Raw genomic sequence first — 25,635 nt, 5'->3', positions numbered from 1 at the left:
CCCCAAATGGAAACCATCTGCAATCCTGCATAAGATCCAATGCGTCCCCTAGCCTTCTAGTACAACAAGTCATTAGAGAAATCGAGTAAATGAGCTTACCTAATCATGGACCACAGGTGGGGACTTCATAATGGCCTGCCCTTCCATAATGGGCTTCGGGATGTGCCAATGTCTCCTAAACTCCAAATGGGTTAACCAAGCATCCTATTAGGTGGTTTCTACTTCTAAGGTGGACAAAATTCAATTACATCCTTCAAAAGGTGGTGGCATGAAGTAGGGGATGAAAATGGGTAGCCCTAGGTCACATGTCAGGGTGCAAGGGTAGCTAATAAAAGGGAAGCCCACACTTGGGTTTATAATGTATAGGAGGAAGTAATTGTGGTACATGAGGTGCCCCGGTCTTGATTTTTCCACCCTTCTTTTATGCCTTTTGCCTTTTGTGACTTTCTTTGATAATTGCTCAGGGCTTGAGGGGTTAGAACATGATGTGTAAGATATAGCAGTGGAATCCCCTTTTAAGATGGGGTGGTTCATCGCCCACCAGGGGTTGGGACAATCATGGGTTCCTATATGTTGAAGAAGGCTCATAGAACTTGTTGACCTTGCCGCCTACACCTAACAAGAAGTCAGTGAGAAAAGCCTTCAACCCCACAAGGTGTGGTTGGTGGCAGGGAACTCAAAGAAAGGGTTGTCACACTAATCTTGACTCTCTCCATTTGAGCTATCTCCTAGGTTAGCTAAGGGGGGTGGTCCCTAATGAAAAGTTAAGTTAAAAGATGTGAATTTGTAGGAGAGTGTTATAGTGAAAATGGATTACTCTTGAGGATTTATGAGCAAATATGAAGTGAGCAACTTGAAATAACAATGCCAATCATTAATATGATTAAAAACCATAAAACCAGTGCCTTATAAGGAATTTGCTCAACAATTTAAAGATATATTTGCTCAAAGTAAAATGCAATGCTCTCAAAAGAGAAAACAACGTAACCCTGAAATGTAAATAAGAATAGTTAGCACAAGATATGTAAAATACAAAATGATTTTGAGATAATCAACTTTATAAATCAAAACATGTGAAACATATCTTGCCAAAACCCAAAAATTAGTAATTAACTTGGAAATGTAAAAGAAAGGAAGTGCTAAACCAAGACATCAATAAGCAATTAGACGTGAAACATGAAAAGAAAACACTTGTTTGAAATGATTACAATACTTGCTTTTGGAATAGACTTTGCATATGAAAACTCAAACCATCAAGAGACAAGTAAAGTAAATGTAATGGAAAGTGCTCTTGGTTAATTTTATTAATTAACTCTACAACAAGACTACAATTTAACTCTTCAATCCTCAGACCTCACCCTCGCCCAATGATATGGATCTCACAGTAAGGAGTAAATAGAGGAGTAGAGGATCCCTAAGATGTCTACTTCAACCAACTTATGTTGGAGGTAAGATTTTAATGAGGCTTGGGGCCTTCCTACACTAAAATGCCTATATGAAATGCAAATTTTGTTAATTCCCCAAATTAAAATAATGATACATGCAAATGTTTCAAAGAAATTGATTTGCAATGCTTAAAAATGAAATAGTGTTCAACATAAGTTGCAATTATAACTTCAATTGGAGGAATAAAATTAGCTTACAAGTGTTGCATGTGTTTCATCAATGAATTAAAATGATACAAGTAATTTGCTTGAAAGTAAAATTTGTTTCAAATAGACAATGACAATAAATTGCTCCAATATTCAAGATAACAATGTACCATAAAATTGAAGCATGTATTCAAGTGCTCATGAAACAATTTACCAAGGTAAATGGAAACGAATCAAAGTTTGTTAAGAATATAAAATGCTTGCATGTAAAGGATGAATTGCCCAAAGTGAAGTGTAAGCTTGTAGCTCCAAGCAACAATGATGCAAAGCTCAAATGAAATTGTAACAAACTTTAACTTAATGAAATGTGATAGTGAGGTTGTGTTAATTCCCAATTAAAGCATGCATGTAAGTGAATGAAGTATGAAAGCTTAAACCATGCAAATGTCAATCCACCCAAGAGAAGCCTCCCTCTAAATGGGGAGATAGGATACCATGGGAGAAATCCCAAGCTCCCACAAGCAAGTTAGATCTTTTATTAATATTACAATGAGAAGAGGGCCCTTCAAAGTTCTCAACTATACTTCAAGGAGAGTCCTCACAATAATTGCTTGAAACTTGGACACTAGACCTCTTTTCTTGAGAAAGTAGTGACAAGATCTCACAAAACTTATGCAAGGGAAACAAGGTGTGAGTTTCCTCCAAATGCCCACGGCTTAAAGAGGAAAATGGGCAGCCCTCTAGTGAACTCGACTTGGCCAAAATAAACCTCAAAAGGGCTCACGACATCCTTGGAAATCGAACTTTCAACACTTGCCAAAGGTCCTGCAAACACTTGTTAGATGTTGCGGGAAGTTGATCTTCAAAATCTGCCACAAGAGTTAGCAAACAATCCAAATAATGGCTGCAAAATAAGTTAAGTATTAATGGAAAAATCAGCAAGATAAAATGTATATGTACAATTATAATTTACAAAAGTCTAAGCTAAAGAGTGAGAGTAAGCTCTCGTCTTTGCTTAGTCATCTTCAACCTCTTAGATAACAAATGAAAGAAATGAAGTACAATGTTTTTTTTAAAAGAGATTTAAATTTAGAAGTTCTCGGCTTGTGTACAAGCTATGTGCCGAAATCCCTGCAAAACCACTTTGTAAGATAAGACTATGAAGGTTCAAAGAACAAATGAGAGCTCCTTTAAGAATGTATCAAAAGTGGGTTGGTCTCTCCAAAGACTTCCCCTCACGCTTGATTCTGTAATCCCAACAAGATGTTCCCTCTACAAAACTTCAATCAAGAATTAGTTCCATATAAATTTAACAATAAACAATGATAAGAAACTCTAGAGATTTATTTAAAACCAACTAGAACATTCTATACCTAAAGCATACTTCTAAATCAAATGTCAATGCAAGATAGCTCTACATTAACAAATCTACAAAAGCATATGGAAGCAAATTAGATCACAGCGTGAGTAAAAGGAATTATACCAACGCTCAACAATTCATCACACTCGAAAAAGAAGAAAACCTCATGAATAAAACCCCAAAGTCTTTATTGATATTTCTGAAAGTGTACAAGGCAGCAGCGCTTCCACAAGCACAATAGCTAGTAACAATATTATTCAATGTGAGAGCCCATGGCTCTATTATATAGAGAGTTGGGAGCAAATCCCAATGAAGAATGACAATGACAAATGGCATTGGAGCCAATCCCAATGTAGAAGTGATTAAACAAGTGACATGAGGTGACAATCCCAAAGAGAAATTCGAATTTGTTGAATGGAGCTCCAATGCCAAGTGTAAAAATCAAATTCTGGCAAGTGGACATCATTTTCTTCTTCCCTTATGTGCCAAATTCGAATTTTATAGTGGAATGACAAGTGTATATGGGTGGTAACCCATGTGAGCACAATTTCCCACAAAAATCTCCACCAAATATTCTCCCAAATCCTCCCAAATGTGCATTAACTTCACAAATTCGAATTTCCAAGTAGCTTTTTCATTTAATGCCAAAAATTAGATTTTATTTGAGCACATGTCCTTTCCTTGATTTTAAGAGTCCACATCACCTTGGGACTTCACTTTAACTCCCCCATAATTTTCCACCTCATTTCCACAACATTTAGCATGTGTGGATATTTATCTTTCTCCATTTATTTAATTTATGGCTTAATTAATTGCCAGATTTCCCACTAAACTTAGAAAAAGTGGATTTTGAGGGTCCAAAACACATTATTAACTCCTCAAAGTGTGTCATAGTAGAAAGTTGAAGGTGAGGTGTAATTTTGATTACTCATACCCCATACAACTTCTCTAGACTACACTTATTACAATTTAAATACAATTTTATTTGCAATTTTTGACCTGCGATAAATTTAAAAAATTAAAAAATGACTACCTAGACCTAACCAAATTCCACAAAATTTTTTGTGTGATCTAGTATGGTAATATACATCGACTCTAGACACTAAGATGTGTTAGGGGCTCAACCTTCAAACTGTCACCCCGGCTTTGGGGTAAAAAGTGAGTGAAAAAACCTAAAAAATTATCTGCCTCTGAAAAAGAAGGGATAATTAACCAGATAAAAAAAACACTCCAAGGTGTACTCGTTTGCTGATCGAGTCCCAACATCCTAGGCCTGTTACAGACTCAAAACTCATCATTATTAGTATCACTTATTACAATTCCCCGTAAGGTGTGGAATCTGGATACAAGAAAGATGATGAGAAGATAGAAGTAGGGTTAAAAAACTTTGTTGATTGACGATATCTGATGGTACAAGTGTCCTCTGCATCATTCTTGGGCATGGAGTCTTCATGTAATCATCAGGTGCCACTCCAATGGTCAACAGAACCCATAGGAACCAGGGTGATGGCCACGATAATGGGGTAGAGCTCACGTATTGGCTTTTGCCCACGTGCTAAAATGTTTTCGTCCCGGCCATCTTTGCATTTTGTGGTACTTTTCCTGTTGAATGTGGCCATATACGCTTTTAACTTTGTTTTCAGCTGCATTAAACTTTGGGCTTCATTCTAGGCCATGACCCAACGTGTGGGCAAGGGGAAGGGGCAAGCTAACCTTATGTGGACCCAATGGAGGAATGTGGACCGATGCAGGAAAAATGATGGATGGGGTAATAATGAATCGAAAGAGGGTAATATGAGCGGATAAGGGAGTGGGACCACGCAACGAAAATCAGGGTTTCTCGTGAAATACCATCCCTGAAACTAAATGGTCAGTAAAAGAGATCCCACGGGACTAGAATCCAAGGTTAATTCCTAAAAGGGGTCTAGGGGACAGAAGCACAAACCTAGTCCATCCTTTTCGTCAATCCCCCCATTAATCCATGCCCAGAAGTGTCCATGATGAGCACACTACAATACTCAATTTCAAAATGGCAAGGCATACCTTTAGATTCGGGAGGCCCACCTTCAAACATACGATCATGGCAGATGGGCAAGGGACCACATGGTTGACTCAGGTGGCAAAGAAATGGCACAATGAGCTAGTTGATGGCTGCAAGGGGTTGTTGGCTACCCGCTAAGGGCCATCTTGGAGAAAAAAATTCTCCTAGGGATATTACCCACAAAATGGTGGGTAATAGGACCATCATGGAAGTTGCCCGAGCTATGTTGCACAGTAAAAAATTGTCAAAGTTCCTTTGGGGAGAAGCCACTAATACAATAGTATATGTTCAAAACAAGATTCCCCATCAAGCCTTAGGTGACAAGACTCCCAAATAAGTGTTCACAGGTATCAAGCCATGTTGGTCATCTAAGGATCTTTTGCTGCATCGTGTACTTTCATGTGCCAAAGGACAAGAGAAACAAGTTGGAAGCCACTAGAAAGAAAGGTACATTTGTTGGATATTGTGATAATTCTAAATCTTTTAGAATATATGTTCCTGGTCAAAGGAATAAAGGAATATCGAGTTTAGTAGGGATGTTACTTTCAATGAGGATGTTTCCCTTGGAAAAGCAAGGGATATTCCTCCTCCTGTTGAAAAGAAGGATGATGACATGGATCTACTGGAAGGTTCTTCTATGCCTGTACCTGAGGAAGATGTTTTTGATGATCCCATGGAACCTATGGACTGTTTGGATCCTCCTCCAGGTGATCCTATTGCCAGGAAGAGACCACTTTGTCTTCGTGATACTTACAAGATGCTGAAAGACATGTTGTTGCTAGAGGAACCTTCAGGGAAAGTAAGAAGCCATGCAGATACTATTGAAAAGTGTAACTAGTTTCAGTCTTCATAATGACATGTAATTGTGACTTTCGTAAATGATGTAATAAAATTATTTTTGCAAGCCTTGCTTCATGGGTTTCATGAGCAAGTGATTTTATTTTAGGTGGCTCCCATTGAGAGCCTTAGGATTTTCTATTAAGGTCAATGAATTAATGTCATATATGAAGAGCTCTTCCTGAGCATATGTAAAATATATGTGAGTCAATCTTGCATCTAGAAAGCTCTCCAAAAAGACAAGCACAGTCCTCTTGATGTCGGCCTACAAGATGAATTAAATAAACTTATGTCGGCTCACCCGAAGTGACACATCGGTTCACTAGTTCATGTCGTCTTGAGTACATGGACGAACTACTATAAATACCCATCTAGGATCTTCGCATAAGCATAGTTCAAAAAACTAAGATACCTCTGCAATTTCAGTGGATAATTACAGTGACAAGTTCGAATGGAAAATCCCAATGAATAAACCTCGCAAATCTGAGTTCTTCGATGTTGGAATCAGAAAACAAACTTCGCATGACTGAGTGGAGAAGACAGAACAGAATTTGGAAAGTTTTCGGATGGGTACAATTCGGATCCCTCTATGATTTCAAATACCTCTATATTGCAGTGACAATGTTTCGATGTTGAAAAGAGTCTACAGTTCAATAATCTATGGTTAGGTGTAATTTCGGATGGATAAAAGAACCTCGGTGTTGCCACAGGAGGAAGATCCAGTGCTAAACACAGTCTCAATAATGATGTAATTCAAACATGCTTACATTATCGTGATATTACAGTGGTGAATTTCAAATTGCTCTAGTAATGAAGCCTCAACAGTGGAAGAAGAATCTAGAAGACAGAAGCAGAAGAGGACTCGTGTCTTGTTCTTGGAGTGGCTAATAGGTCAAGGGTCTTGGTCTTGGTATTCGTCAATTGGAATCTATATAAGAAAAATTTGTGTGGGTTTTCCTCTCAAAGAGTGAGAGGTTTTGACCCTGGCTCATAGCCTACATGATGTGTCTCTTGTGTATTTATGTTCATGCATTGGTTACTGTTTGATGAAGAAGAACACTAATAATCTAACGTGAAGAAGATCCTAATCTAAAGAAGTAAAAAGCATTCACAAGCAGTCACTAATGAAAGAGAAATCCCCTAATGCTAATGCCCTAGATTTCTCAACATGGTATCAAAGCTAAGGTGTTGAAGTCAAAGGAAGGGCATCTAATCAAAAAGACATTCAAGGATCAAGTTTCAAGGAAGGCATCAAAGCAAAATATCAAGATCTACATTGAAAAATCAAACCCTAGATCGAAGAAGCAGTCTACAATAGCAAGAGCTTTTGTTTCTATAGTTATCATCAAAAGGCCACAAAGACCCTCATCAAGTTGTCTACAAGGCAAAATAGCTCGAAGGACTTTAAAGATGAAGATCACATCATCTTGGAGAAAGTCGAAACCCTAGAAGCATTTCTGATCTACACTACAAGAGAAGTCAAAGTATATTGAAGGAAAGAAGGCATTGTCATCATTTTCAAGGTTATAAAGTGAGCAAGGGTCCTCTCCTTGACCTAGAAGAAGATCATCCAAGGAAGCAGCAAATCATCCTCATCAAAAGAAGCAACCTTTTCTATTGAAGAAAGGCTTTTTCATTTGGAAGAAGATCATCCAAGAGGGAGCTCTAATACATCTTCTTCAACCATCATCAAAGTGATCAAGGTGAAGATTTCATCTTCACTTGTCAAGTAAGTATCTTTCATTCTTTAATCAATTTGGTAAAATGACTTCATGTTTGCAAGGAGATCTATAAGTTGGATGGGTCATCGAAATTCCTTGCATGAAAAAGAGGATAGACATAGTCCTCTAAGAAGGTGAAGTCATTGAACATATTAAAAGGTCTCCTCTAAATTCATGGAAAGGGATTCTTATGAAAGATCCCCTCATATAGCAATATTGGAGACATCAAAGAGATGTATATGATAAACTCGTAAGAATACTCTCTGAAGATGCGGAAAAGGTCACATGACTTATATCTGATCGACACAAAAGTAAAGATATCAAAGGATGAAGGATATCTTCATAAGATCTCATCTACAAGATCTAGGAAAGAAGATAATCATCATTGATCTATAATGCACTAACTGATAATCAAGGTAACATATATCCATGGGATAAGAAAGTTACCTCATTCAACAACTTGTGATTTCTATGCAAGATAGAAGAAGACAAGTTGAGGGCAAAAGTGTTGAAGGTTAAGGACTCAAACATTTGCTGGAAGGAAAGGAAGTTTGGAAAATTCTGGTTCTTAGAAAGAAAAGAAGAGCATAGCTGAGATTCAATGCTATGGATGCAAAGACTATGAACATTACAGGAAAGATTGTCCTTAGCTTAAGAAGGACAATTACAAGGATAGAGAAGAAGTCCATTTCATCGAAGAAGTGGAGGCTGAAAGAAGAAAGTCCAAGGAAGAGAAGCATTAGAAGCAAGAGCTCGTGACATCACCATAGGGAAACATGAAGGACCGCTGGAACAAAATCTATGGTAGTCAACTTTGAAGGATATAGCTCTTGGTAACCTCATTGGAAGATCAAAGGAAGAAGTCATCCAGGATAAGTCTCATCATACATCAGTTTAAAAGGGAAACATCTGTTGAATAAGGATATGCGAGATGGAATCCTCATTGAAGGATTCACCGATCTAGAAAGGAAGCAAGGTTTTCATCAAGAACTCCAACTTGTGGAGTTCATGGGATGATGGTATGATGACATGAGAGATGAAGCAGATCAAGGGGTTGAAGATCTTTTCAATCAAGGAAGCTGCTGAAAGAAGCCTAGATGACCTAAAGGTAAAATGAGGTATGTATGCTTGTATTTAATATTATAAAGTCATGTCGTATGGTTGCAGGTAACAAGGATCACTACTTCTATTTTGAGAAGCATGATCAAAGGAAAGGAATCTCCTCCTATGAAAGAATGTTGGAAGGCATGAGTCACACTAGATGAAATCAACATAATATGTCCTCATATGAAGTATGAGGTGGTTGACTACAATTGAGGAACTCTGATTGGAAGCCCCTGGGAATGAAGTGTGTGAAAAGGTAGGAAGAGATTGTGATAATATGCAACGAAGGTAGAAGGCATTCAACATCCGAAGTCCAAGAAGATTTGACTAGAAGATCTCCCGAAAGAATGTGAAGACTCTGATGGAAGTCAAAAAAAGATAGAGACCCTTGACACTGAATATATGTGGGAGATGTGTCAATCTGCATGCAGGATGCTGACACTTACAGGAAGATGTCATGGTGAAAGATTAGAACAAAGGTAAATCTGATTTGAAGTGTTCAGTGATTATTTTTTAACTAACATCTGGTTGGGCTTATGTAGGACTGTCAAAGGGAAGATTTGTTAATGACTTCCAAGCAGACCATATAGACGAATGTAATGTCCTTCCGATAAATATGGCATGAAAGCAAAATGACATGAAGCAAAGCCAGATGGAAAATCTGATGGATCACTTTCTGATGAGTTAAGGACATGACTAACTCATGGACAAAAGTGATGAATGATCTATGCCCTATATATATAGAAGTTCCCAAAAGGTTGAAGACTCCTTAAAAGAAATTCATGACATCGAAAAAAAGAGTTCTTATGCAGCTAATTGTTGCTATAAGTCCCTAGTCAAGAGGGAGCATGAGAAGAAGTTTCTTACTTAAAAGAAACTTGGAAATTCCTAAGCCGAAAGCTTAGGTACATTCCTCTGTGATAGGAATGAGTACATTCCTTTAATGGAATAAAACCTCTTGGTATAAGGAGCGATAGACATGTTGTTTTGTGCTTCACTTGAGAAGACAGAATGGAGGATTGTGTAATCATTTGGCATCTGATGCTCTTGTGGGATGAGATAGGGAATCCCATGAAAGAGTAGTCGTGGAGGACCGATATTCTTTTGGGGACTAGGGAGTCCAAGAAAAGAATAGTCCTTATGGAGCATATCCTAAGAGAACCCGGGTGGGGTATGTTCTGAGAGAGACCATGATGAGTATGTCTATAAATCATTGGTCTCGCCAGCATTTTGCTCTGATCTTGTGGAGAGATAGAGTTGTTAGTCAAGGCCTTTCTATATAAATGTTGGATGGTATGATGCTATAAAAATGAGCTACAAATCCGAATTCTTCTTATGAGAAATTCTTCAGATTGAGAATGACCAAGTACCATTATGAATACCTCCCTAGTTAAGAGGGAGTGTTGAAAAGTGTAACTAGGTTCGGTCTTCATAATGACATGTAATTGTGACTTTCGTAAATGATGTAATAAAATTACTTTTGTAAGCCTTGCTTCATGGCTTTCATGAGCAAGTGATTTTATTTTAGGTGGCTCCCATTGAGAGCCTTAGGATTTTCTATTAAGGTCAATGAATTAATGTCATATATGAAAAGCTCTTATTGAGCATATGTAAAATATATGTGAGTCAATCTTGCATCTAGAAAGCTCTCCAAATAGACAAGCACAACCCTCTTGATGTCGGCCTGCAAGATAAATTAAATAAACTTATGTCAGCTCACCTGAAGTGACACATCGGTTCACTAGTTCATGTCATCTTGAGTACATGGACGAACTACTATAAATACTCGACTAGGATCTTCGCATAAGCATAGTTCAGAAAACTCGGATACCTCTACAATTTCAGTGGGTAATTACAGTGACAAGTTTGGATGGCAAATCACAGTGAATAGACCTCGCAAATCTTAGTTCTTCGATGGTGGAAACAGAGAACAAACTTCTCATGACTAAGTGGAGAAGACAGAACAGAATTCGGAAAGTTTTCGGATGGGTACAATTCGGATCCATATATGATTTCAGATACCTCTATATTGCAGTGACAATGTTTCGATGTTGAAAAGAGTCTACAGTTCAGTAATCTAAGAAGACTATGGTTAGGTGTAATTTCGGATGGATAAAAGAACCTTGGTGCTGCCACAGGAAGATCCAGTGCTAAACACAGTCTCAATAATGATGCAATTCGGACATGCTTACAGTACAGTGATATTACAGCGATGAATTTCAGATTGCTCTAGTAATGAAGCCTCAGCAGTGGAAGAAGAATCTAGAAGACAGAAGCAGAAGAGGACTTGTGTCTTAGTCTTGGAGTGGATAATAGGTCAAGGGTCTTGGTCTTGGTATTCGTCAATTGGAATCTCTATAAGAAGAATTTGTGTGGATTTTCCTCTCAAAGAGTGAAAGGTTTTGGCCCTGGCTCATAGCCTACATGATGTGTCTCTTGTGTATTTATGTTCATGCATTGGTTACTATTTGATGAAGAAGAACACTAATAATCTAACGTGAAAAAAATCCTAATCTAAAGAAGTAAAAAGCATTCAAATCAGTCACTAATGAAAGAGAAATCCCCTAATGCTAATGCCTTATGTTTCTCAACAAATACCAGGGATATGTTGTGGCTATGAGCTCCATCATACATGTTGAACCACGCACCTTTGAAGAAGCAGTGAACAAGCAGGTTTGGAAAGATGCTATGGCCGAAGAATATGAATCTATTATGAAGAATGATGTGTGGGAAGTTGTTTCGAGACCCAAAGGGAAGTTTGTTGTGACTTCTAAATGGTTGTACAAGATCAAACATGGAGCTAATGGAAGTATTGAGAAATATAAGGTGAGGTTTGTGGCTAGAGGTTTCTCCTAGAAAGAGGGAGAAGACTATGATGACATATTTGCACCTGTTTCCCGCTATACTATTATTCGATCTATTGTTGCCCTTGTTGCTAGCCAGGGATGGACACTTCACCAGATGGATGTGAAGACTGTGTTTCTTCATGGCATACTATAGGAAGAAGTATATGTTGAGCAACCACAAGGATTTGAAGTACATGACAAGAAGACTTACGTTTGCAGGATGAAGAAGGCACTTTATGGATTGAATCAAGCCCCCAAAGCCCGGTATGGTCATATTGAGAGCTACCTTGTGAAGCTTGGATTCACGAGAAGCAATGTTGACTCGAACCTCTACTTCAAATTGGTCCAAGGTATGCCCCTTATTTTGGTTTTGTATGTTGATGACTTATTCTTGACAAGTAGTGAACTTCTAATGCTCGAGTGCAAGAGAGAGTTGGCCTCTGAATTTGAATTGAAAGATCTTGGATTGATGTGCTACTTCCTAGGCTTAGAGGTGTGGCAAAGGCCCAATGAGATTTTCCTTTCAAAAGGAAGATATGTGGTGAAACTTTTGGAAAGATTTAGAATAATAGAATGAAAGTCCATGGCCACATCGATGGTGATGAACTTTAAGAAGTTGCATGGAGAGGCTGTAGGACCTGACTTAGCGAAACACTTTGAGTATTGATAGTTGATTGGGGCATTGATGTTCCTTGTGAACACCTGTCCGGACATATGTTTTGCAATTAACACTTTGATTCAATTCATGACTGAACCTCTTCATGCACACTAGGTTGCTGCCAAGCATGTGTTGAGATAGTTGCATGGGACGACTAATCTTAGTCTGAGATATACTATTGGAGATGTGAGACCTCATGGGTACACTGATGTTGACTGGGTTGGAAATGTTATTGATAGGAAGAGCACATCAAAGTGTTGCTTTATTTTGGGTTCTACCATGATATCTTGGATGAGCAGGAAACAGAATTTCATTTCCCTTAGCACAACTGAGGTAGATTATATTGTTGCTAGCATGGCTAACTGCGAGGCAATATGGTTGAGGAAACTCTTTGGAGAGTTGTTTGAGTAGGTACTAGATATGATAGTGATATATTGTGACAATAAGAGTAGGATTTGATTGCTAGAGAATCTCGTGTTTCATGACAAGTCCAAGCATATTGAGATCAAGTATCATTATATACATGACATGGTGCAGAGAGGAGTCGTAAGACTCCATCATATTTCGACTAATGATCAAATAGCAGACATTCTCACCAAGGCTTTGCCAAAAGAGAAGTTCTTGGTCTTTAGAGAGCAGCTTGGATTGATAGATGTGACCCTCCCAAGTAAGGGTCTCGGCTGATCGAGGACACTGAGCTATGCTCTTCCCCCCTGTTTGAGCTCCCAGGGTGAGGAATTAAGCCTTAGAGCTCCTAGCATTGAGAGAACTCTGGACAATAGGATCGGGTGTGATCCATACCCTTGTGGTAAGTAGATCGCACCTATTTTCACTGCAGTGTGTGTGTGTGTGTGTGATCCATGTCATTTATGACAAGTGGATATCTCCCCCTACCATCAAGTCTGGGACTTGGTAAAGTATACCCCAGTTTTCATCCTACCCACAAGCTGGGGATGTTGGGATTGTTCCTCCCCATCTAGCCAATGGGTTGAGGTGACTTGGGCATGTGTGTGATCCTTACTATTTATGGTAAGTGTGTATCTTCCCCAAGTCGATGGATGCAAGTGTTCTACCACTTGACTCTTGAGGCTCCAAGTGGGAAGGATCAACAGACAATAGGACATAGTGTGATCCTTACCTCATGGTAAGTAGATATCATCTATTGTCACATGTCAATAGGATAGAGTGTGATCCTTACCCTTGTGGTAAGTGGATCTCGCCTATTGCCCTTGGATATAGGGTGGTAGTTGGAGCTCCCCTATGATGATGATTCTTATTCTTTAGATTCGAGAGTGTTCAGCAGATGAGCAGAGACGAGATATGACTTGATTCAATGATGACGATGACAAGATTTTTGAGATGAGATTCATGATTCAGATTGAATTTTTCCCTAGCTAAGAGTGAGTGTTAATTTGGCAACTCAAGGATAAATTCCCTCCATGGGAGAGTCTTCTTTATCTAGAGAAACCCCTCCTAGCCCTTGTAAGAATTTAATTTGGTCAAGGGAAAATATTATTTTCAAGGTGAAACCCACATGTGCACAAATGTACAAGTCGGCCTCGGCAAGCTAATTTGACCCCTTGAGACACATATAAATAGAGCACATGTCACATCACTTTGGAGCATCATCACATCATTCATTTCTTCTCTTCTATAGTTCATATAGCTCTGAAATTGTAGCTTTGAGGCCACATGTGTGAAAGAGAGAGGAGCATCTATTGAATAGTGTTGACTTTTTGTTTGGGACTGTTTGACCAGCCTTTGACTTGGATTCGTTTTGGATATTTTGACTTGGGTTGACTGAATTTCAGATCTATTTGGAAGGCCAAATTGACTGAAGGGTTGACCAAACTTTTCCAGGGCACTTTGACCAGCATTGATCAAAATTGCAGACCTAAGGTTTTCACAAGTCAAAGTTTGACTTTGACCAAATTTGGAGGGACTGTTTTGGGACTGTTTTGACTGAACTTTGACCAGCATTCAAGGCCACATATTTTGATTATTGACCGAGCTAATTCGGAGGTGTTTTGACCGTTGACCGTTGACTTGCTAGGGCTACTAAAGTTGATGTTGACTTTGACCAAAATTGCAGACTTTGACTCTGGATCAGATTTGACTTTTGGGTTCATCTCTCATTGGATATTGGTTAGTTGAATCGGATAGTCAAAGTTGTTGACCTTTGACTCTTGACTAATGAATTGGAACATTGTATCTCTCTACTAAACATTTGTCTAATAGAAGAAGAATTTTGAAAGGGTTTTCCCCCTAGTGGGGTTTTTCCTTGGTCTTTGACCAAATCTTGTGTCTCTCTTGTTCTTTTTCTTGGTTGTTTTCTATTGCATTTGAATTATTGTTCTATCTACAATTGCTTACTATCATTGGAAGATTGAATTTATTTGAAAAGTTATTGCTAATTGAAGAATAATTGGAATAAGTGATTGTGCTAACACAAGAAAATTAACAGGAGGGTATAGATTATGAGGAGAATTTTTCTCCAGTGGCCAAGCATACTTCTATTATGGTTGTGATCTCACTTGCAGCACAGTTGGGATGGCAGATCCATTAGATGGATGTCAAGACGATGTTCCTCAACAAAGTTATAGAAGAGGGGGTGTACATTGAACAACCAAAAGGTTTTGAGATGCATGGGAGGGACACCCATGTATGCAAATTGAAGAGAGCACTATATGGACTCAAGCAAGCTACTAGGGCGTGGTATGGTCGGATTGACAACTAGTTGTAGCAGGTGGGATTTGTGAAGAGTTCAGGCAGATTCCAACCTCTACTATCTTATGGTTGGAGGTGAACCACTCATTCTCATGTGTGGATGTGGGTCACCGGGGCTCATAGAGGACTGCAATAGGGACTTAGCAACAGAGTTCGAGATGAAGGATTTGGGGTTGATGCATTATTTTCTAGGTCTAGAGGTGTGGCAGACAAATGGGTAGACCTTCCTTGGTCAAAGGAGATATGCTATGGAGATCTTGAATAAATTCAGGATGTTGGATTGTAGACCCATGTATACACCAATGATAACCAATTGGAAGAAGATTAATGTGTCAAAACAGTGGGCAGTGGATCCCACCTTGTATAGACAGCTTATTGTCTCTCTCATGTATTTGCTCAACACAATTACAGACATTAGCTTTGCGGTCAACACTGTTAGTCTGTTCATGGTGGAACCAAAGAGGGTGCATTGGACAACAATGAAGCATGTGTTGCAATATCTATGAGGTAGAGTTGAATATGGGTTGAGGTATACTTAGGGTGATGGTGTCAGGTTGATGGGATATATTTATGCAGACTAGGAAGGTGATGCAGTGGAGTGGAAAAGCATTTCACGATGTTGCTTCAGCATTGGATCAGGAGTTGTGTCTTGGTATAGAAAGAAGTAGAAGTCAGTTGCATTAAGATCTGCAGAAGTAGAGTACATGGCAGCAAGCATGGTTGCATATGAGGCCATATGGCTTTAAAAGTTGTTAGTGGCATTGTTTGGTCAGAGGATGGAATCAACCATTATCCACTGTGATAATCAAAGTTGTGTCAATCTATCTGAGAATCCAATATTTCATGATAGGTTGAAACACATCAACATCAGATACCATTTCATCAAGAACTATGGATCAGTTCGACTACAGTATGTTCCTATACATTAGCAGGTTGCAGACATTTTGCGGAAGGCCTTGGGTAAAGCAAAGTTTGTTTTCTTCAAGGATGAGTTGGGTGTTGTAGAGAACACCTTCCTCGCTAAGAGGAAGTGTTAAATATTGTAGCTCAGACAAGTGTTCTAATCTTGAGAGGTGTCATTGAGGCTAGGAACATAGAGGAATTAATTCTCTCCAAGCCCATATAATTTTTCTTAATGGAAATATCTTATGTCAATTAGTGATTTTTTAATTATTTCCTAAGTTAAACAAAGGGAAAGTGAATAATTAATTGACATTAGTTGGAATAAGATTGATTTTCCTCTAGAAGCTTGTAGAAAGTTTCTAAGATGATCTTAGCGATCTATTAGATCAAGTGAATTTGTGAATGAGAAATTATAAAGGCAGATCAATGGGCAGCATTAGAGGCACATTGAGTGGGTGAATTTTCAGAGACACCAGGAGGGTTTCAGCAGCAGTGATTGAGAAGAAATTGTTGGAGTTTATTCTTCACAGAGGTTTCCAGTTTCTGAGTGACAGAAGGAGACCAAAGAGGTTTCCAGTTTCTGAGTGACAGAAGGAGGCCAAATTTGCTAGCTCAAGTTGGCCAGTTTATCAGTGCAATTTGCCAGAGCAAATTCCCAAAGGCAGTGCGAGTTGTCGGGAAAGCCAAATTGAGTTTCCAGTGGCAGTGCAAATTGCAAGAAAAGGTGAATTGCAAGAAAGGCAAATCGAATTTCTGGAGGCTTCCAGATTGCCAATATGAATTTCATGTTGTTGTCTCTTGGTCTAGTAATAGCCTTGTAGGGTACCCCTCTCCAAGGCCTACTAGATTTTGCAGCAACACCCTCAATTTTACCTTGCAGAATATATATCCAAACATCATTGTATCTTTTTACAAGTTTTTTTGATGTTATTACATAGATAATTTTGTAACTACTTGTTTGCAATTGTAATTTCGCTATGATACATTGGAAATGTCTTTCTTTAGGTCTCATCAAGCTGCTGACATCTTGGAATTGTATATTCTTCTCCCTTCTAAAAATTCAACATATTCTGATATTTTGGCAGTCTTTTTATCGAATGGTCTCGTTCCAAAAGTTTGACTAGAAAGGCCATTTGGGCGTCATTTTGAAGCCATAAGAAGCTGAATATGGAGTAATTCAAATATTTATTTTTATGTATTTTACATAGATATTGCTTTACAAGTGACAGTAATTTATGCCAATCATAGCAGGCAGCACAGGAAGATGCATGGGCCAAGGTTTCTTCACTGGAATTGGAATTGGCTGCTGCAATCCGAGATCTAGAACTTGAGAGGCAGCAGTTGCAATGTGCTCAGGAGCGTTTTATTCTTCGGTGAGTATATATGTTTCCAAATTTCCTCTCTCGAGTATTAATGTCTGAAATATTACAACATAGATGTTTGTTCTTAACCACACCAAGTTCTAAAGTCATATATCATTACTCTTCTTAGATAACTTTTGCTTCTTTTAATAAAGGAGGAAAGTTCATTTGATAGTTTATTTCAGATTTTGTTGTTCTGAATTCGTTCATGTTTTCTACAATGTTCAATTTTGCAATTGCATTTCACAGTGAAACACAGCTACAAGCATTTCATTCTGCAGCTGAAGAGATTGCTGCATTGCAACAAAAGCAGCAGGAACGGTTGCAAGGGATGTCCATAATTCTGGAAGATGGTAAAAACTGTGAGATCACAAAAACAAACAATGATTTCGAGGCAAGGACAGAAAATCTTTACAGGAAAATAACTAAAGCAAGAGAAGAAATCATGGCAGGCAACATTGAAACTCGTAGAATGCAAAGGGAAGAAGCAGCTTCTGATCAAGCACAGACACTAAAGGAAGTGAGAGAAACTGATTGTGCTGATGATTCTGGTGGTGTTGAAAAGTGCAATATGAATAAAACAAAAATTGGAGATGCACTCAAGGCCTGGGAAAATGGTGACACAGAGAGAGAAGACTGTGCAAACATACTGTGCTTCATGAGAAATAGTGATCGTGATCATGATCATATTGGCACCAAACAGGTGCTTGCAACTGAAGCAGAGGCGACACAATTGCTTGAAAACAGAAATGGAGGCAGAAGGATCGAGTTTTCTACATATGCTATGGGGAGCAAGCCAACCAGAACAATCAAGAATACAAGAGAAAGGATTTTGGAGGATGGTAAAGGGGTTTTGGGAGGAAAAATGATGCAACTTGAAGATAAAGGCCAAGCTCCAACAGATTGGGGGAGGACAGACTTAGCAGGTGAAAACCGAGCGATATTGCATACAAGGGATGGTGTTGAACCAGAAAGACTACCTGATATGGGTAACAATGGACAGTGTTTGGCAAGAACAAGCCATCCTTTTGAAAATTCATTGAATCAAGATAGGCCAAGTCCCCTTCCTGTCAATCAGCAGTGTAGAGGTGAGATGGATTCTAGAAACATGGAAATGGAGCATACAGTAGCAACAATTGATCTATTAACATCGGAGGTTGCTGGTAGTTGGGCAGTAAGTACAGTTGGTTCAGTTCGTGGAGACAATGAATCCCTTGGAAGTGAGGACAGACAACCAGGTACTGGAAGGATTAGTGATGAAGGAATTAATCAAGATTTTGATGGTAGTCAGGTTGCAGCAAGTGACAATATCAGGTCTGTGCAAGATTCACACAGCTTGAAATATCAGGACACGCAGCCTGAAGATGCAGCTGCAGGAACTCAAAATCCTGAAGATGCAGCTGCAGGAAGTCAAAATTCTCCAGTTGCTAGGTTAGCCACTCAAAGAAGATATGAACAGCAAGCTTTAAATGAAATGCACAACATTGTTGACCCTGATTTCAAGCAGCTTCATGGACCTAGAAGAAATAATGATTATGCCCAATGCCAAAGAATTTACAGAAGGGAAGGAAATGAAAATCACGATGATGATGACACTGAGGAGGATTCAGGCGGGCCAGATTCTGAATAGGAAGCTCTGCCTTAATAATAACCGAAGATGTGTCAGAAGTAGAACACAAGGAAGTTTTAGTGTTCTTTGGTAATCCATGTAGTTATTTGGTGTTTTTATGACTTCCATGCATAATGGTTTGAATGTTGACAACTGCAGTTCGTTTGAAGCAATGAACCATGAATCATAATGTGCATTAGAAGTATAAGACTGCAAAGCTTTTTCTCAGAAGACTGCATAGCAATATTTTGGCTCTGTGACTCTGTCAACGTTACCATCACTTTTGTAACCTGTATATGTGTTCCTATTTATCAACTGTTGTTATACAGAAGCAGAGTATGTTTTGGTGCTTATGTACACAAATGCCTTGATTCTCCTTCTGTAATATATAGTTGTAAAATTCAAGTACACAAGATGTGGGAATTGGTGCAAATTTCCAGCAGAATGTCATTATGATGTGATACCATTGTGAATGAAATTAGTAGCGATGTAGAGGGGTGTTTTCTGAGGTAGACAGAGCGCAGAGATAGGGTTTTTCTTCTGCTCTTTCTGCTGCCGTTGAGAAAGAGGCGGCAGGGCCACCCCTGGTTCTGGCAGCCCTTCTTGACGCCATTGTTAGGAGCTTCGACACCATTGCCAAGCTGCCGATGTCTGCAGTCTGATTGGGGTTCGAAGTTTTCAGTTGGGGTTTTGAACGATCCTATTGTTTTATCGGTTCCTGCACAGCCTGAGGCGGAGCTACATCTTCGGCCCCCGCTTCCCCCATTCTTGCAGGCCTGAATCCTTTTCCTCGACTTCGGCTCTGAGATTCCGGATTGGAGGTCCGCTCGTCTTGGGCTCTGAACGGAAGAGTACCAGGGCGACTTGCATCGTTTAGTGTCGAGCGGCTGAGGCGAGAGTCAGTGCCTTGAATTCGGCGGTCCACTGCTCGACCCTACCGTGCCGCTCTGCTTGGCGGTCAAGCAAAGGAGTAGGTCTTTGGTGTTTTTGAACTGAGCTGCGGAGCGGGAGCGGGGTTTATTTTGGTCTTCAGATTTTACTCTTCGTGGGGGCGAGGTGGCTGCCCTAGCCGCCTCTGCCCCCGGACTCGCCTCTGCTCTGGTTGGGACCGGATGGGTTCCTTTGCTGTGGCAGATGGTGCTTTTTTTGGTGGCTCGCTGGCATACCACTGCGGTTTTTTGAAGCGTTGAGGGAACAGGGGTGTGGAGGTGCTTTTCTCTGCATTGTTTCATGCCGCTTCATCATGGTTGTTTTTTTGCTGGGGTTTCTGCAGGCGGCTGAGGAAGCTTGGGGCAGTTTGGTCTCTACCTCTGGTTTCGTCGGTTTCAGGAGGAGAGTTTGAGGGGGCGGGGGAGGAGTGGCTACCCTGGCTGCTCTTTCCTCATTTCGTGCCTCTCCTACTTGTCTGGGCGGCCAGATTTAGAGTTTTACTGTTCACTTTTTCTCTCCTCAGGAGCTTTATTTTGCTTTCTTTGCTATTTGTTGTGATGGGTATGGGTATCCTCCACAGGTTTGTTTTCCGCAGACTGGTTTGGGGTTTGCATACCCATCTACTTGCTACCCACTCTGTGGGCTTTACTGGAATACTTCTCATGAAGTATTGTTATTGTAAGTGGCTTTGCTCACACTTCTGCATATGCATTTTGCATCTACAACATGTAATTTTCTGAAATTAATGGAAATTACGGATTTTCTTCATGGAAAAAAGATGTGATACCATTGCATAGTAATCTGAAGACAAATAGTTGAACTTGGATCTAATTACAAAAAACAGCCAAAGCAATTACAATTCTTCAACCCAATCTTCCAACAGTGCATCTAAAGCAACTATTTATTTGTAAATGGTCATTATTTCCTTTTTTGTCCCACTCGTCTTGTTTTTTTATTTCTATGCATAAATCTTCATTTCCTTGCTCAACTTGTTATATTAATTGCTCCTAATCTCCTCCTTTTCTTTTTGCAAGATATCCAATGCTTCGTTTCAATGAAATTCCTACTTATGGTAGCAAAACACCTAGTTTGGGGAATAAGTCTTTCAAAAGGGGATCATGTCCTAATATAAAACCAGACATTCTCCTCCACAGGCTTCACTTTTCTCTTATTATAATCACTTTTATGCTCCTAATAATAATCAAGTACTTCTGCTAACTTGCCTAGAAACATACCTAAATCAGTTTCTACAAGTTCCTCTCGCAGTCTGTATTGATGCCAAGTGTTTAAATCGCCACATACTTCCTGAAGATGAGTTAACTCTGTGGATTCCTCTAGGGCACAGTACCCCTTTAGAAACTTAGTTGATACCAAAGCTGCATACTTAACTTGACCAGAGTCCTCAAACATGTGGTTTCAACCATGCAGGATTTCACTTTGGAGTTGGCTATGACCTTAAAACTTAGAACTCCACCCAATGGTTCTAGAAACCTGTATAGACTCCAATGTTATGGTAGCAAGCAATGTTACCAGACTCGGAATCGGCAATAAATCGACGAGGCAAAAGAGCGAAGAGTTTTAATCGGATCGGGAAAAAATGAGGAAAAAATCGGTGAATTCAATAAATAAAGATATACACATATATTGAATTTAAAAAAAAAAAAAACATTTTTCATTGATATTCAATAAATTCATGTCCAAACAATGCATAATATCAATAGATGTCCAAAATATCATGAATGAATAAGTATCTCATATATGTTACGAGTCCAAACATGATCCAAAGTACTGAGTCTTGACTCCTAACCAGTGACTACATAGAACCAAAAGCACCTGCTTCTAAAAGTTTATAAAATACTGCATACTAATCAATTAAAAAGCAAGAACTAAATCTCTTGATTGCTGCTAAAATGATATGATAATGGTTTGGTACTGAAATCTCTGACAAAGCACACATTGAAGCTAACACTTGAGCACATTGCACACTATGCCTCTATTACACTATGACTCTATTACGCAGCGTAAACTGAAACTGAAACCATGCCTCTATTACCTTCTTAGTGTATGAGTTGCAGGCCTGAGCAGTGAGAAGAGAGTTATGGACCGACGTTTAATTTTTAGCCCAACTAAACCATGCAACGAAAAATGTGGGAACCCTAAAAGTTAAAACCCTTGCTCACCGAGTTGAGGGCTGAAAATCCCCTGAGTCGCTTAAATCACAATTAATCAATGAGTTGCAAGTCAAAATCGTGTTGACCACGAGTCAAACTTGGTCAACGCGAGTTTGACTCACCCAAATTTGAATCGGATTGTTTGAGGGAAGAACAGAGTTTGACTCGCGAATAATCGCGAGTGATCGAAGATTCATGTTTCACTGGTAGCAAGTGTTAACCCTAATGGGGTTGCAAAGAGTGTCATGGTTAGTTCCACAATGAGTTGGTTTAATGAGTGGCATTAAATCTTCTCCCTACCCACCTTAACTTGCCCACTAGACTCAGTCCTCATTAGTGCCTCACAATCTTATTAATGTTTATCCACGTACTTCTAGTTTGTGAATTCACTCTTGAGGTCATTATTGACCCGCTTGACTTAAAGGTTGCAAATGTATTTTTTTGGGGCAAATACTTAAGAGGATATCTCAAGCCCTATCAATGCAACCCCTCACCTGTTCTATTATCTTAGACTAGATCTTGCCCCATGCATGGACTTGCAGCTATAATTTCTGAAAGGTATGTCCTTTCTCTCTCTACATTGAGATGTGTCAGAGCAATTTTCTTAGTAATAATCTTGGCACGCTGATTCGACTTCCTCCTCTTCAAAATTATCTTCTCCTTATAATTTATCCTTTGAAGCAGCTTGCCATTAAACCTAATCATTGTCATTTCCCTCCAATGATTCAACCTCCTTTTCTCCAATCAACGCTGGCTTTAATGAGGGCACTTAAGTTCCTTGGATTGCGTAAATTTTTTTTTATTAGGTGTTATAAATCCCTACTATCATACAATAATTAGTGGGTTTAATTTATTCTTATTCGCTTACACTATCTCATAATAAAATGACTAGAAGTTTAAGAAGTTGATAAACATAAAGCAAGTTTACTTGCTGAGGGATGTTCATGAAAAGTAGAGATTGACTATAAAGAAATATTTTCTCTGTTTGCAAAATTGAACACCATAAGAATATTTTTTCCTTGATAGCAAGTGCATATTAGCAACTTTGTCAAATGAATGTTAAAAACACATTCCTAATTGGTAATCTTCTCGAGGAAATGTATATACAATAGTGACTTTGTTTTATTGATGAGAAAAATCTTAAGTATGTTTGCAAGTTGAAGAAATATTTATATGGTTTAACACTCAAAGCATGGAAACTAAAATTGATAGCCATTTTTTGAAAATTGATTGCAAAAAATGTAAATCAAATACAAACTTTATATGAAGAGAGAAAATAGTGAAATTTTGGTCGTGATTCTTGATGTGCAAATTTAATAACTATTACATCAATATCTAGCACCTAGTGCAAAGCCTCACACAACACACAACATACAAGGGTGTCACCATTGTCACCTTAGTAACCAGTCCCCTTGTTTTATTGATGGACAAAATCCAACACAAGGGAGGCTTTCGTGGTAGGGGTTAGGGATCAAGCAATCCAAGGAACTTAAGTGCCCTCTATGGATCTTATAATCTAGCTAACTTGGTCCAAAGCTACTTTATGAGAATAGAGGTCTTGAGTTCAAGTCTTTCTTTTTGTTGAACTAATTAGATTAAGTTTGGAAAGGGGGCGAATTTTTTTTAAATATAACATTATCATTCATTTCCACACATTCCTGCACTTCGTCGGCATCTTCAACAACTTTTTTTCAAAAAGCCATAACTTTTTCATCCGGAAGCTGTTTTCAGAGCCGTTTTTTTTTAGCCTAATTTTTCGAAATCTTTCCATTGGAACACTTAGTTTCAGCATCTATAGCTTCAGTTTTTGTTAAAATGGAAAGTCCATGCCAAATTATTTTTGACAGCACCAACTACTTCCAATGGTGGTTCTACATTGTGGATTTACTTAGAAGTAAAGGTCTTTACAGAATAGCCTCAGGGCAAGAAACCAAACCGAAAGATGAAGATAAGGCAGCCAAATGGGAAAATAGGCAAGATCAAGCACGTGGGTTGATAGGGATGTCTATTTCTCCAAACCTTAGATTCCATATCGCAGAACTTGATACTCCTAATGAAGCAATGAAACAGATCACTAAAGTTTTTGGAATTAAAAATGAACTTAGAGCCCATCAACTCGAAAATGAGTTGCTTACATTGGACTCCAATAATTTTTCTTCCATTGAAGATTTTCTATCCAAGTTCAAGACCCTTAGACTTCGCTTGGAAGGTGTTAAGGTTAAAAAAGAAGATGGTAACCTTATCTATTTCATTCTTACTAAGTTGGGACTAACCTACTCTGTGTTTGTTTCCACCTTCCATTCTACAAGAGAAGCCTTCATTTCTCAAGGACAAGACTATAAGTCCCCTTCCTTTGATTCCTTTTGTGATTCTTTAATAAGAGAACAAGAAAAACTCTTACACCTTGGTCTTCTTAATCTTGGAAACTCTTCTAAGAAAGCCTTAGCCGCCCAGCAGCAACCAAATTCAAAGAATCCTAAGACGCCGTATCTTAAAAAGAATGGTCCAAAACCAAACAAGGGTCCTAAGCAATTTCAGCCTCAAAATGAAAAATCATTTCAACAAAATGATAAGGAAAATAAAAACAAAGGGAAGAAGACTGATAGACATTGCCACTTTTGTAATTGAGATGGCCACTTAGAATCCAAATGCTTTAGGAAGATGGAAGCCTTGGAAGCAGTAATGAAGAAGCAGAACATCCATTTGGAGCACTCTTCAACTTCAACTTCATTTTCAGGAATAGCACTTTCTGCTTGTGGTTGTCAAACATCTCGGTCTGGATATGCACTAAATGTATCTTCTTCTAATTCTCATGAGTGGCTCATTGATTCTGGAGCTTCTTATCACATGGCCAAAAACAAAGCCATGTTTTCTTCTTTAAATGATTGTAACACCAAAAATATATATGTTGGTGATGATAGATCTCTTAGTGTTGTAGGGACTGGAACTGTTCATATAGACAATGGTCAATTTAATGATGTATTATGTGTTCCAACCTTATTCTACAACCTTCTATCTGTATATCAGATAACTCATTCAAGTGAAGGTAAAATCGTTGAATTTTCACCTCACGATGTTGTAATTAAGGACCTAAGCGATCATAGACAGATTTTAGCTACTGGCATTGCTGATGATTCTACAAGGTTGTATAAGTTTAGCAACTTTGGGTCATCAAATCTTCCCTCGGTATTTGTTGCTCATAATGATGAAGTGAGCAAACTTTGGCATGAGCGATTTGGTCACTTAAACTATCGCTCCCTTCAGAATCTATGTAAAGAAAATATGGTGACAGGTCTTTTAATGGTATCTTGCAGAGATGGTGTTTGTTCCGGATGTGTACTTGGAAAACATCATCGGGATAGTTTTGAAAAACGTGCCTCTTGGCACACCTCAACCCCTTTATAGCTTGTGCATAGTGTTTATGTGGTCCACTTCCAGTTGTTTCATTCTCTAGCTACAAGTATTTCTTAACTTTCATTAATGATTTCTCCAGACGCACTTGGGTATACTTCTTAAAACTCAAGAGTGAAGTATTTAACATGTTCTTGGCCTTTAAGGCCTTTGTTGAAAAAGAATCTGGACATTAAATTCTTAAGCTAAGATCTAATAATGGCGGAGAATATGTTAACAACAAATTCATCAACTTTTGCACTGAGAATGGAATTCAAATGCAACATACTGTTCCATATACTCCACAACAAAATGGTGTAGCTGAAAGGAAGAATCGCACCTTAAAGGAAATGACTAATTGTATGCTTCAATCTAAAGGACTTAG

The 25,635-nt window shown here is 38.8% G+C and overlaps 1 protein-coding gene across 3 annotated transcripts in view; it reads left to right on the top strand.

Moving 5' to 3' along the window:
- Positions 1-19,120, top strand: part of LOC149220267 (uncharacterized) — a 519,697-nt gene extending 500,577 nt beyond the window's left edge. For 2 of the 3 annotated variants that reach the window (XM_089384738.1, XM_089384736.1), the window contains exons 9-10: positions 17,038-17,162; positions 17,400-19,120. In XM_089384738.1, coding sequence (XP_089240864.1) covers positions 17,038-17,162; positions 17,400-18,780 — 1,506 coding nt within the window. In that variant the 3' untranslated portion in view covers positions 18,781-19,120. The remainder of the gene's footprint in view (positions 1-17,037; positions 17,163-17,399) is intronic. The other variant, XM_089384737.1, reaches the window with a different exon arrangement.
- Positions 19,121-25,635: the final 6,515 nt, after the last annotated feature.

The sequence above is a fragment of the Pinus tabuliformis genome, chromosome Q (assembly GCF_031772625.1).
Source record: "Pinus tabuliformis cultivar Carrire ecotype Pingquan chromosome Q, CPIR1, whole genome shotgun sequence".
Taxonomy (NCBI): domain Eukaryota; kingdom Viridiplantae; phylum Streptophyta; class Pinopsida; order Pinales; family Pinaceae; genus Pinus; species Pinus tabuliformis.
Note: the sequence above shows the minus strand (reverse complement) of the source record. Positions and strands in the feature narration are given on the sequence as shown.